At 48.0% G+C, this 14,255-nt stretch overlaps 1 protein-coding gene across 1 annotated transcript; it reads right to left on the bottom strand.

Annotated features, from left to right (window-relative positions):
• Positions 1–875: 875 nt before the first annotated feature.
• On the bottom strand, positions 876–13,570 carry RS1 (retinoschisin 1). The gene is made up of 6 exons (XM_042036997.1): positions 13,477–13,570; positions 5,624–5,649; positions 5,206–5,311; positions 2,628–2,769; positions 2,293–2,488; positions 876–1,163 (listed from the first exon to the last, which is right to left on the bottom strand). The coding sequence occupies exons 1-6, from the start codon at positions 13,526–13,528 to the stop codon at positions 1,011–1,013; spliced, it is 675 nt and encodes a 224-aa protein (XP_041892931.1). The 5' UTR covers positions 13,529–13,570; the 3' UTR covers positions 876–1,010.
• Positions 13,571–14,255: the final 685 nt, after the last annotated feature.

The raw sequence follows: 14,255 nt of genomic DNA, 5'->3' as shown, positions 1-14,255 counted from the left end.
CATGCCTCACCTCTCTTCCCTGAGACAGCTCAGGTTCTGATGCTGTGACTCTTTGGAGAGATGCACAGATTGTTAGAAAATAGGGAAAAGGCCTCTGGTGCCTGCCAGGTTTGTGCCACAGGTTTGTGGAAAGGCAAACCAAAGCTGGCACTCCAGAGCTCCCCAGAACCCTCCCTCATGGGAGCTGTGGGAGCTGCAGTTCCCACCTGGGCTGTGTTGGGCATTGGCTCCTGGGCCAAGGCAGGGACATGAACTTTAGTAATTGGGCCATCACCCCAGGAAGATGGGTTCATCATCCATGTGCCCCAAATTCCTTGGGTGCTAAATATCCACTGGAGATCAGGCCATGGAGATCAAACAGTTAATAAGAGTGAGTCCCTCTGTGTGTGCCCAAACATCCACAAGGAGCAAAAGTGCCCTGGGGTCCCCACGATGTGTCAGTGCAAAAACCTAGAGGATACAGAGACGGTTTGTCCACCTGGTGCTCAAGGCACTGATGTCTGTCCTAAAACCAGCCACAGCAGCTCAGGCCAGAGGGTTCCTGATACAAGCAGATTTGAGATAATTTGAGAGTGTGAAATTCAGATGTGCCCTTGTACTGGGGACGGGCCAGATCTGGCTCCAGCCCCATCTCAGAGCATGAAGGTGAGATGTCTGTCCTGACACACACCTGCCCACCCAAAGAGAATCCAAGCCCTGCCTTTGGACCCCACCTGCATTTATTTCAGTGTTCACAGCACATCATGGTGATCATTTCCCCAACCTAACACCCAGGGCCAGAAGCACCACATCTCATAGGATCCAAGCCATGGCCCTGAACCTTCCTCTTCCCCAGAGTGTGTCCCACAAGCCCCCATCAGCTGTATCACCAGGCGTGGTGTGAAAGAACATTTTATTCAGGACAGCCCCTCCCTTTGCAGGCTGGGCGTTTACACCGCAGGAGTGGCAGCGGAGCGAGGCAGGGCGGCTGCACGGGCAGACACCCACAGAGCCTCCCCTGGACACAGCGCTCAGCCGCACTTGCCCAGGCACTCGAGGAGCTCCATGCGGATGGCGATGCGCACGTGCCAGCCCAGCGGGATCAGGCGGATGTAGCGGGCCACGATGGGCGGCCGCAGCAGGTTTTGCACCGAGGATGAGCGGTCCGAGTTGCCATAGAAAACCTGTGAAGGGAGGGGTGGGTGGCTGGTTAGGGGGCTGGAAATTCTGTCCCACGAGTTTTAGGTGCCTGTGCAGAGCAGAGGAGGAGGAGGCTCCTTCCCCTCTACCCTCTAAACAAAATACTTTAAAAATAGCCAGATGTAGACATTTTTGTCACACTGATTCAGTTTTCTAAGTAGGTCATTTTCCCCCATCGTTCCTGAACTTTTTATGGTTAGGCCAGAAAATCTTACCCCATTCTCCTCCCATTCTCTCACCTTCGCCTTCCTGTAGCAAGGCACTGCTTGTTTGGAGTGAGCATGGCTGACTTTGGCTCTTTGAAGTTCATGAGCCAGGCTCCTACACATGCCAATATAGATAAAAAAATATATTTGAGGGCCCTTTCCTCATTCCTTGGCCTGGATGTCACATCTGCTGCCATGACCTGCTTTCTTGGTAAAGTTCAGCATCTCCCTAGGGCTGCAGGAACTTCAGCAAAGCCAGCAGAACCTCCCATGCTAGGACAGTGCCATCCCCACAGATCAGCATTGAAGACACCTGGGAGGCAGCAGCTGTGGCATCCCCAAGCCCAGCTGGGCTGCACAGGGATCACAGGCACCTCTAAGATCTCCCCAATGCAATTTTTTGCTTCAAATCAACCAGTAAGAAGTGCAGTGTGACAATGGTTTGGTGGGTTGTGACTTAACTAGTTGCAGATTTTGTCTGAGGGGTCTTTCTGCACCAGGATCATGCACTATCCCTGGACACAGCAATAAAAAGAATCCCCAGGCAGTGCCCAAGCATGGATGGGGCTGTGTGGCCACAGCTGAGAAAGGGGTTTTATCATGGAGGTAATGCCTCCTCTGCAATGCCAGCTAATGCCTCTGAGCTTAATCTGGACTTCAGTATGATAATTAGAAAACACAAATAATGCATTTTGTCCTTCTGCGCTGGTCAGCATGACACTCACTCTCACAGGGGGAATGGCCCCTCTCTGCGCTGCTTCCTGACGCAGGGTGAGCACTGAGACCCATCCACCCTGCTGCTCCCACAGGATCTCCCTTTTGGGGCACCTCCCACAGAGACCTGGTGTGTTCATGTCACCAAACACGTCACCTCTCCACCAGTGGCCAAAGAGCAAAGTCCACTGACCCGGTTGTTCCCAGTCTGGTCCTTGTAGTACACCCAGTTGAGGTTTTCATCGGTGCGGTACTGTATGCTGTACTTGGTCATCCACTCGTCGGCGTCACAGCGACCTTGCGTGAGGATCCCCGAAATCACCTTCACCTCCTTCAGGTCGACCTGCAGCCACTGTGCATTGTCCTGGTACTTGGAGAGCCACGCACACCTGGGGGGACACCACCAGCCCCGCTCTGTCCTGAACAGTGCCTTCCCAGGCAGACCCTCCTGCCCCCACACTGCCAGGTTTCCCCAGTCCCCACACCCACAGCCCGTGGTGCCTCTCAGGGAGGCACTTTTGAACTCACCCAAAGCCTTGGCCGTTGAGGCGGGCCTTGTTGGCTGTCCAGGAGGAGTACCAGCCCGTGTACTGCTCAGGGTTGGAGCAGCTGATCTGGTCGGGGGTGACGGCACCAGACTCAAAGCCCAGGGGCTTGTGGTAGGGACACTCTGCAGAACAAGGGAAAAAACACCTTAAGGGACAGAAATGGCTCTGTTTCCTGGGTGTGTTTGCACACGTTGTCAACTCTTCCTGGGGTTTCACTGCTCTCTCTTCTCCCTGATTAGGATGCTGGGAATGCTCTTATCCCAGACCACAACCTGCCCTGGGGCCACAGGGTCTTCATTTCTAACCTTCACTCGTGTTAATTTCTAACTCTTCTTTCTCTCTCAAACTTACTAGACTTGTTCTGCCTGCAACATTTTGGGGGAAAGGCTTTATTCAGATGTTGCAGTCTGAATCTCCTTCTTGTAAGCATGTGGAAGAAGAGCCTGACTGGATGCATCAACCTGGATCCAGCCTCCAGGCTGTCAGCTTTTGCCTGGTCCTTGAGTAACGCTGGGCACTTCTTTGCTCGCAGAGCTTTACCTCCTTCTGTTCCTCCAATCACTGTCTTGACTTATGGCTCTACTTGCATGGCAGAATTGCTGAGCCAGCTCTGGTCATCTCTCCACAAGCACCCTCAGATCTGCATTTTCTGCTATGGGGACCTTCTTTGTGTCTGGAGGTGGCCTTGCCTTGTGGAAAACTCGCAGGTGCCAGTGAGGTGTAATGTTCAGCCCTGCTGAGGACTCAGGGATTTCCATCTCAGTTTTTGACTGCAGATCTTCAGGGTAACAGTCCTGCCCCCACAGCTGTCTTCTGCAATAGCGAGAAATTCAACACGACTACCACTGGCTGCAAAACTACTGGAGAAAGAAATATTCATTCATCATTAAAACTTTCTGTGGTGGGTCACCACACAGTGCTCTGGAAGGCAAGACTTCAGTGATGCTGAGCACCCGCATGCTACCTGGACCTAGTTGCAGGGGTTTTTGTTACAATCTTTTTTTATGTGATCAGGTTATAATTGTGTATCAAGATATACAGAAAGAAGGCACTCACAAGTGTCACATGGGGATTGCCTAGGCAAACATCTGTATCATGGGCAGCTTTCTGATTTTGCAGCCTGTGGAGCCTCTGCAGTCTCCAGTTTAGCATAGTCTGTTTCATGGGTCTCAGCAATAAAGGAGCAAGCAAAGTTCTGCGCAGCTTCACTTGTGGATAAGAGGTTTCCTTGCCTTAGCCATGCCTGAACAACCACCATGGTGCTCTGTGTTAAAAACAATCAACATATGGGGAGCATCAGTGGGTGCCCAGAACCTGGCATGACTGTGGCCTCCGCAGTGCAACTCCCCAGCACTGCAGCCATGTGGTCAATGTCTCATTAGCAAGCTCTACTAGGTCAATATTGCATGCATCAATATCTCATTAACATATCTTGCTCAGTTGGAACCTCATTAACACGTTTTTCCCCATGAAAACATATAGCCACTGTCCTGCCTTCCTCCAGGCATGGAAACATCATGCTTTCCCACCACATTAAAAGCCTTGCTCTCCTTGAGCAAGAGGGTACCCCGTGTGTTTACTAGTTGTCAGGCTTATCTCAAACACCACCCAACTTTACTTTTAGCAACACTAATCTGCAGACCACACAACGGTAATGCAATTAGCAGGTCACCTTCTGGTGAGTCTGTTTGTGCCATGCATAGGGACCTGCCAAAACAGATGCCTGGTGCCTGCCCAGCTAAAGCAGCTGAGCCATTTAACACTGTTACTGCCAAGCCAGAGAAAAGTCATTCAGTGTTTGCGAGGCTGGCTGCTCCCCTTGGCCATGCATGGCTGCTCTGCAAACTGTCCCCGGGTAGCAGGGAATGCCAGGCCACACCACACTGGCTGGGCTGGGCTGGGCAAGGGGAGTGCAAAGCCCCTGTCTGGGGACAGGGACAGCTGGGAGTTACAGTGGAAACGTTCCTCATTCAGGAGAACAAGGAAAATGCCTTCATTACTCAGCTACATAATGCTAATGTGAGAGACACCCCCTCACGCCTGGCCAGGATATCCAGCATGACTCCTCGTCCACATGTCCCTTGGCTATGGACAGATCAACCAAACCTACCACCTTCCCTTCCCTTCCCTTCCCTTCCAAAAATATGCTGCAAAGAGGGAATAAACTGTTTTTCTTGATCCCTGCAGAGTCTAGAAGATGTCACAGGCTAAACTGCAGCAAGGGAGGATGAGCCTAGGTGGTACAAAAGGTTTCCTACAGCAAATCCTACATGGCAGTAGCTGCCCCAGGCAGTTTCTGGAAGCACCAGCACCGAGATCTCCAGGGAGAGAAAGGCAAATGTCCACTGTTACTGGCCAGCAAGGACCACCCTGGGTGACCTCCCTAAGTCCAGGCATGGGGGCTGCCTCTGCCTGATGGCGCAGGGTCACCCCCTCACCTCACAGTGGTTCAGCTCCACCAGCCCGGATTTGGAACGTGCCAGCTCTGCCAAGCCGGGTGCAGAGGGGAAGCTGCTGAAGGGCACCAGACAAACACGGCTAAAGGCTCCCTCCGTTACCTGGCATGCACTCCAAGCCATTAGACCCGCTGGACCACACCGAGTTAGGGCCTCCTTGGCAATCGCATTTGCAAGCCTTGCTGTGCCACAGCTCCAGTCTCTCATCCTAAAGGAAAGGTAAAAAATGAGTAATAAATCAATGTAGTCATCAAGAGTAGTGTCACGAGGCCAAATGTGAATTCTGAACCTTAGACAAATGCTTGTGCCTGTCTGGACTGCTGCACCTTGTCTGAGACCCTTTCCTGTTGCCAGCTCAGCAGGAAGCACAGAATGACTTGGATCCCTTGGATTCAGAGGTCAGAGCATGTGCCTGAGCTTGAAGGCCCAGGTGCCATCCTTCCCACCCCAAGGCACCAGGGCTGGGCAGTGTCAGACCCCCAGCATTTACCTGGCAGCCAAACTATCCAGAGAGACTTACCTCTCCCGGGGAAAGGGCCATCACAACTGGGCAGTGAGCATGGAGGGAAGAAGAGAGAGGGAGAGAAAGATCAGAAACAAAGATGCTGTAAGCAAACATCAGGAAATACAATCAACATTTACTCCTGAGGTAGGGACAAATAAATAGCAGAAGGACTGACGAATCTACCATATTTCCCCAAGCTGATTGCCAGGAGAAGGCAAGAGAACATGGGCAGGAGCAGGGGACTGCATGTGCCCATGTTTGTGCTACTCCTCCACTGGGTTTTCCTTCAGATGCTTGTGGCATCTCCTCTTCCCAATCAGATACACCTGAATCACCCTGAGGAGAAACACATGTTGGACCTCTCAGTCTCTGCTTTACAGCTAATTTTGCCCATATCCATTTTTTTCTGTCTTTCTGCTCCACAGTCTCCCTGTCACATTTTCCCCTTAAAATCTGTAAGCTGATGAACTTCAAGGGTGAAATCCTAGCCTGCCACAGCAGATTGCAAGTGTCTTTGGAGGAGACAGGACACCTCACAAGGTGCTGGGCCTGAGATCACTCCCTCTGGATGTGAGGGAGAAAAAAAGAAGTGTAAATAGGTCTTCCTAATCTATCTCACAGAAAAGACTCCTTTTTTTCCTTTCTTAGGGAAAGCTAGTCATTGTGGCTATGGAGGAATAGACGCTATTTTTGCAACATCTGACCTGTTTTATCTCCTGCCTGCAATGGCTTTTTTATGAGCACTTTCCTTACTGAAAAGGCTCTTCTGGCTTCACAGTGAGGTCCAAAGCAGAGTATGTAAATAGCTTTTAGACTGGGAGAATATTTCCCAAACAGCTAGGAAAATAAATATTAAAAAAGTAATACCATGACTGCTGCTAACTCATCAAAACAAGTCAAATGTCAGACATCAGGTTTTCAAAGCCTGTAGGGCCAGAGGTTTTGTGAATACGAAAAGAGGATTTTTTCACCAATAAATTAGACTCTGAATTATTCACTGAAATCTAGTTATGATTTATTCATTCATACCCTGTCACTTTGCTGAGCCTAGGAAGCTACATCTAATGCTGGGAATTTACATCTCACATTTCTATAGCAAGTTTCATCTCAAAAGACTCACAAACACAGAGCAATTATAATCAGCTGAAATATAAACTATATACAAAGTTTATTACTGAAATGCAACTGCTCCTTGGTTGTGACAATGAGTCTAAATGTATCAAGAGTCTAAAAGAAAGGCCCCCAAAAACAAAATGATAAAGAAATTTTTAAAAATTCCTTTCTCTAACACAGGGATGGTCTCCTGTGCTTCAGAATCCCAGAGCAGCATTTCTGCCATCAGGAACTTACCACATTAACCCAAGGCATTGGCCCTGGAAGAAGAAGTAAACGTCAGTCCCAATAAAAAGATGTGGCTTCTAGTCATGCCCAAGAGGGAAGCAGGGGGCACCCAGAGCCCAATATGTTCAGGAGGAAAACATGCTTGCACATCTCCAGACATCTTGGAAAGCATAGTCTGGGGATCCCACACAACACTGCACTACACCTTTCCCAGCACAAATGTTACCAAGCCAAGCCCTGGGACTCCATTGTGCAATGAGAAAATCAAGGTAGAGGGGCAAACCCAAGGACACCCCTGTGCTGTGCCACATGGGGCAAAGAGGTTTGACTTAAATGAGTGTGAAAGTGGTTTAAGTTAATGCTGGCTGTCAATACAATAGAAATCAGGATTTTATCACTTAAGAAAACTGTGCCAATAAAAGCATTGCAGTGCCTGCCTCTCCTGCCTGCCCTGTTCTCTGTTTGATGCCAGTGCTGGAGGGGCATTGGCACCTGGGGCATGAGATCCAGGCTGGCAGGTGTCTCTCCTGCCCCTCTGGCCCATAGAGCGGTGTCCTTTCCCAGCAGGACAGGTGCCCTGCTCCAGGAGCACCAGCTGCAAGGGCTTCCTTACCCTGACATCTGGGATCCCAGCTCCCCAGCCAGCACAGCCTGCTGTGTTCCCATTGCCCAGCAATCCCTGGCTCACGGGGCTGCAGGCTCGGCTCCTTCCATCTGTTTAACCACTTTATTTTCATCTTTAGGAGACTGATTTTGTGGAGAAAAGTTTTTTGTGTTGTTTTGGGTTTTTCTTTTGGTGGTATAATACACTTTGGCCTGGAACAGGGGCTGGAAAAGGCCACTATGATCATCAAGTCCAGCCATTAACCTGAAGAAGTTAAGTAAGTAGTGTGGTGAGGCCTATTCTTGAGCACCGCATGCCTGGGGTGAGGAAAGGGGATGTGAGTTACCAGGATTATATAGAGTATTGCTCTGTGGCCATGCTGAGCCCTTCAGTAGGCCACCCCTTTGAGAGCCAAGATCAAAATTTAATATGCCATTGACACATGCAGCTGGAAACTCAACAGCTGTGAGTGAAACAACAGGAAAAAATGAACAGATTTCAGGTGGGTGGATGTGTGGTAGCACCCATTCAACCACCAGGAATAAATCGACCTCCCCAGGTCACCCAGCGTTGCGTGGGTCACTGCACTCAGCCAGTGGTGCCTGCTCCAGAGCTATGAGAGTGGCTTCAAGGGCTTTTAGCCTCATCTGCCAGGGGACACAACTGCAAATTAAGCAAGGGAGGGAATTTCAAGCACAAAAGCCCTTTTGTCAATGCAATGTTTCATTGGGTCAGCCCCACAACACACAGTGGTGCAAAGGCAGCGCCAGGGCACAGGTGCTGGCGTGCTGCCCCTCTGGCTGTCCCAGCTGGGCTGGGCACCTGCACCCCTCACAGCATAACTTGCTGATTAAAACACCTCAAACAGGAGCTCAGCTTCGCCTTTTTCAGCTCGGACAGGTGAACTGCTAAGGGCTCACTCCCGCAGGGGGCTCAGCCATCCAACCATGGCACAGGGGAGCAGCAGGCTTGGCTTGGGGTAAGCACAGCAGTGGATGGTCAAATGCCCTGCCTGGGCAGTGCAGCCTGATAACCCCTGGCCTTGTGAGAGGAAAGCAACAAAAGATGCCCTTGCCTGCAGTTGGCCACAAAACATAGTAATTGATATATTGGTGTGTTTACAGCTGTAGGCCCTGTCCTACAAAGGAAATGAAGAGGAAAGCTGGCTGCCAATAGTCCAAAAATGTGATGGGCAGCATGCTTTTATAGCGAGCATGTTTGCCTTCAAGGAAGGTTACAAAGATAATTGGTAATTGTAGGTCAGACAGAACGAATTGCTGCAATTCAAGGGAGAGTCGTAAGTCCTGCACGGCCGCCAGGGGCTGTTGTTTTAAAAGCACAGGACTGAAAAAAACCCCAAAACACTAAAAAGGAAAGAGCTCTATTTACAGCCCCCCAGGACATTTGACAAACCATCAGTTCAGTGAAATAAATTATTATCTGTGTTTGTGGGAGGCAGGGTAATAAGGCATACGCCTTTCCTGTCCCTTCATCCCACCCTGCAGTGTGCTGTGTCCAGAGCACTGCCATGCACAAATGCTATCCCATAGCGCAGGACTTAGGAACCAGGGCTTGGGACAAGATCCAGGGGATGATTTTGTGTCAGGGAACCTGTCCTGGTGAGGCTGGGCTGGAGCCCAGGTCCTGGGATGTCTCCACTTGGCACCTCCTGCTGAGCAGGATGGAGGGGAGCGGTACACCAGGAACTGGTCCAGGTTTGGGGCAGAAAGAAAAGAGCTGGCAGAGGTAGCCCTGGAGTGCCAAGGTGAGGTGGAAGTTGGATAAAGCAGCAGCCACAGCTTAGGGCTACTTGGGAAAAGGGGTGATCAATAGCAAGAAAACTTACTGCTGGCATTTTAATGACAGGAACAGGTAATTGTGTGTCTCAGAAAAATTGTAATCATTAGGAATGTGATTAAACAAGAGAAAGAATGGAGGAAGATAAGTGTGGGCAGAAGTAACACTGCCAAAGGCTGAGCACATTTCAATACAGTAACTCTGAGAAATCATATTCACTATCCTGACCATAAAGTCACAGCAGCAAGTCATCTTTTAGTGTAGGAATTAATGACAGATATACAAGCATGAGAAAGCACATTATAAATATGAAAAGAGAGAAATAAAATAGAACACAGAATAAATGTCAGTCACTCGATTTGCTGGAATAAGTTCACATAAACCTGATCATTGCAGGAAAAGCATGGGGAAATTTCTGATGACTTTATTATATAGATGTTCTAGAAGCTTCAGCTGGAAAATAGTTAACTTTTTCTCTCATCTCTGTAAGCAACATCTCAGTTTAACAGCACTCAGACAGGTAAAATTATTTTCTCTCCTCCCAGTGGAGAGCAATCCCCCCATGATGCAGCCGTGCTTTCTGGGCACAATGACTCCTTTTGCATAGATAGGCACCTGCTTCCCTTCAGCACCTGAGGGTTGTGGGGTAGGGGAAGGGAAAACAGCTTGAACCCCAGGAAAATAAGACTGGAGCCCCAGAAAAGCTCCAGAAAGTCACAAAAATGAAAGGCATGGCTGGAATGAGTGGCAGTGGTTTTATCATGCTTTCTGAAAGGCCCTCTTTAACCTGAGCACCACATTAGACAGCAGAGTTAGGAAGCAGAGTTAGGTAACAGCCTGTACGCAATACAGAGGGTTGAGACACTGAAAAAAGCATTGCAGCGCCTCTGTGCCCATTGGGTGCTAGTTTGTGTCTTGCTATATTATTAACTGAGGCTATTTTTACATCCCAGCCCTGAAAATCGTGCCAGCCGAGTGAGGTGACTCACATCAGGTGGCACCAGCCTCCGTAAGAAGGTGCATTTCGGGAAGCTGCCACATTCGTGGCGTTCTCCCCATCCCTCCCTGCCCCTGTGCCAGAGGCAATGGCCCCTGGGGCCCCTGCTGCAGCTGTGGCCAGTCCCCAGGTACCCTTGGCAAGCACAGCTCCCCTGCCCACACACTTCGTGATTGCTTTTGTTGATTTTCCCCCGGGGCTTTTTCCATGGCCACACTAGGCAGGCTCCATGGAACCGTGTGTTGTGCAAGCAGTGCTTTTATCTCTAAAAAGCGTGGGCTTTAAATGGTCCTTGGGAGCTGTGCCGGCAGGCAGGGACCCCCAGGACACGTGCAGATCTGTGTCCACCCAAAGACATCGGAAGCCAGGCTGGCCTGGTGAAAGCAGGGTGCCCATCCAGGGACTCCAACACCTAAAGCTGGGCCAAAAGCTCAGCCCGCATCTCCTGTAGATGATACTGTGGCCCCAGCAGCACACCAACACCCCGGCACACACCAGCCTGCGAGCACTGATCTCTGCTAATCACCGGCAGGCTCGGTCAGAGCCAGAAACTGAGGGCAAGAGAACCAGCACCAGCATCAGCTTGCACAGGGGAGGTCTCATACTTTGTCTTAACCTTCTGTCTCAAGCTTTAAATCAGCTGTTCTTTTCCTCCTTCGTTTTATGGGGAATTTTCACAGTTGTATTATTTTAATTTCCGTTTAATTTTCCTTATTTGAATAATTTTCATTAGGTTTTGATTTTCATTCATTTGTATTGTGGTTCATTTAATATTTACTGGTATTTATTTGAAGGCAATAAAAACACATTTAAGTAATCACAATTGCACCTATTTAATTCATATTAATTTCTCTTTTTCCATAATGTTTCCACTAATTTTTTTACGTTGTGACAATATTTGAAAAAAGCTTAAATAATTTGGAAAAAAAAAATCAACCTTTTCCCCTTTTTTCCTTAAGAGATATATAATTAATTATCTTTTTTCCCCAAGTGTTCCTTAGAAAACTTTCAGCATTTTCTGATCTTGTTGACGTTTGTTCCTTCTTGCTTGGAACTACGCAGAACATTGCCTGCATAGTAATTTCATTAGATGCATTGATTATACTAAAGGGCAGCACTACTAAAGATACTATTTACTGTGATCCAAAGGCATGTTTGAGCCTTTAATTTTTTTTTTTTTTTTTTTTTTGGGGGGGGGGGGGGGTTGTTCTTGTTGTTTGTTTTTTCAAAGCTACAAAAACAGAGGTGAAAACAGAGAAATCCCGTCTCCCGAACGGCTGAGATGCGCTTGTTCCTCGAGGTGCAGCAGCGAGCACGGGCGGAGTCTGGCGGTGCGGGCGCGTCACTTTCAGCGCGCTAAAAGCGCGTTCGTGTCAGCCCGGGGCTCGGGGCGCTCCCCCTCGCCCCGAGGGGCCCCGCAGCTGCTGCGCTCTCGTCGCAGGAGCCTTCCTGCTGCACCATATGCTGCTGCTGCTGCTGCTCTGGTGTGCCCCCAGCAAACACAAGCCCAGCCAAGGCGCGGGGGCTGCGGGTGCTCCTCTAAGCCACTTGCTCTGCCAGGGAAAATAAGCTAAGCGGCTTATCCTGGCATCAGTGCACGTAGCTCCGAGTGCTGACCTAGCGGCACCTTCGTGCTGGGAGAGGCAGGAGTGTGAGGGGCACCTGGGCTGCTCTCGTTTTATCCGCAGGAGGACACCACGAAGCAGAAAAAACGAGTAAATTAAGAAATACAATAAATTAAGAAAATAAATTAAATACCAAAGGAGTGATGCCTGGAAAGTGATCTTGCAACTTATTTTTCACTGCAGGCTCTCCAAAAATATCCTGATGTGTGGGTGTCTATTAAAAGCAAGCTGTGTCTGGGATTCAGAGCAAGGTACATGAACTTATTCCAAGGACTAATTGCAGTTATGCCACCCATAGGGGAAAAAATGCTGGAGCCTGTATAAAAACGCTCTTCCTAGAAGCTCAGGCACCAGTAATCTTCACAAGTGAAACAAAGGAGAGTGAAGAGATAAGGTACAAGGAGAGTGTACAAATATTTGCTGGGAGATGAACAGAAAGACCTATTAATTAGACAGAGCTGTGTACAGCCAAACATAACAAGATGAAATGAAGGCATGGCTAGTGGAGGAGCACTTATGTTACTACCATGAAGTTTGATAGAGCAAAATATTCAACGGAAACAGACAAAGATAGAAAAAAACAGACATACCAAAACACTTGGAATTCAACACCCACAGGAGACAAGTTGGACTGTCTGATTAATCTGTTCTTCACCCTGACAGATCATACTTGATTCACACATTCATGTCGGTAGACACTGCCCAGCATTTACCAAGAGCAACCCGCAGCCTGATTTAAGAAGAAAGCAGCTTTGCCATTGGCTTCGATGAAGCCAGAAATTTAAATATGAACCAGGAAATTATCTCCTTGTTCTCCACAGCTGGGTGAATTAAAATGGAAGGAGATTGTGACCCTAAATTTTCTGGCTCCTTCTAGCTCCCACTTACCTACTTTTGTTGCTACTTTTCTGAAAAATGAGTATGAGAAAGCCTCAAAACTGATGAATACCTTCCCCATTTTCTAGACTTAAGAATTGCTTTTTTGTTCTAAAAGTGTCTTTGGAAGCCTTTCCCGGGCCAAAATACCTGGAAAGGCCTTAAGAAAAAAGGCAGTCTTCATCAGCAATGTCTGCTGCTAGAGAAAATCATCAGTTTTTGATTAATCAAGAGTTTTGATTAATGAAGGGCCAGTCTTTCATGTTATACTGTACCTCATTTTTCAAATCAGCATTATGATTTACACACTGGCTCAGCTGCACTACAATTTTCTTTGCAAATTCATATTTTGACAAATTATATGGCAATTTTTTTACACTGCAATTATTTTTTTGAAACAGAGTTTTACTACTGAATATTCATAGATCTGTAAGAATGCTGCTCACTCATGTGCATAAATTACACATCTCCTCCACATTTTGCCTTTCCCTGAATTATTATGTTTCCATGAGAATGTAGAGAAGAGCTTGCTCTGTACCCCACAGCCCCTGGCAGAAGAAAGAGTGGCTGAAACAGGAAACACAAAGAGGGATATCTGAAATTGCCTCTCAGGAGGCAAAGTGCATACCTTTGTACCAGAAAAGAAGAGACAGCAGGACGCTTCCCATCTTGAACTGCATCTTTTCCTTCCTCTGTTGTGAATAGCTCCTTAGTGTAATGCTTGGCTTGATGGGAAGGCATGAGATTAACTTAAGCATTGCCTAAGCACCTTACTCTCCTCTGTTCTCATGATTTTATCAAGCACCATCAAGCCAACCACACAATTGTTGCTGTCAAACTCCATCCTAGAGGATGTGCCATCTGTAACAGTTTTTAAAGGCAACATGTACTGAGGTACTGACACTCTGAGTGTGAATCTGACTGTATTTGCAGACATATGTCCAAATAAACCAGGACATACCTACATACAAACCACATACACACCCTACAGAAATGCAGATGCCTAATGCTTATAAAAGATGGGTAGTATATATTGTCTATTGTATATAGCATGTGTTCATTATCTTCCATCCCAATTATTTACCTCTACACTATCCATGCCTTTCCTAACAATAGCTGTGTGTAGAAATCTGTCCTGGCCTTACTGCTCTTCCAGTCACCTAATTGCACAGGGCTGAAAACTGCAATTAGTAGATCAAACAAAAATAGTGTTTCTCAGTTGTTTACTTGCTAGGCTGCAAAAATCTCAAACCAAAAATGCAAACCTCTCTTTGCTAACAATTCTACCTAGAGTATCCTCTCAACCAGCCTACATCAAAGATTTGATTTTGGAATGACTGATTCAAGATAAAAAGAGACTGCTAGTGATTCCAGTGGATCTTGCACCTGTTCCTCCAATCTCTGTTG

The sequence above is a fragment of the Corvus kubaryi genome, unplaced genomic scaffold, assembly GCF_017639235.1.
Source record: "Corvus kubaryi isolate FWS band 111438036 unplaced genomic scaffold, C.kubaryi_AGA036_p1.0 133, whole genome shotgun sequence".
Taxonomy (NCBI): domain Eukaryota; kingdom Metazoa; phylum Chordata; class Aves; order Passeriformes; family Corvidae; genus Corvus; species Corvus kubaryi.
Note: the sequence above shows the minus strand (reverse complement) of the source record. Positions and strands in the feature narration are given on the sequence as shown.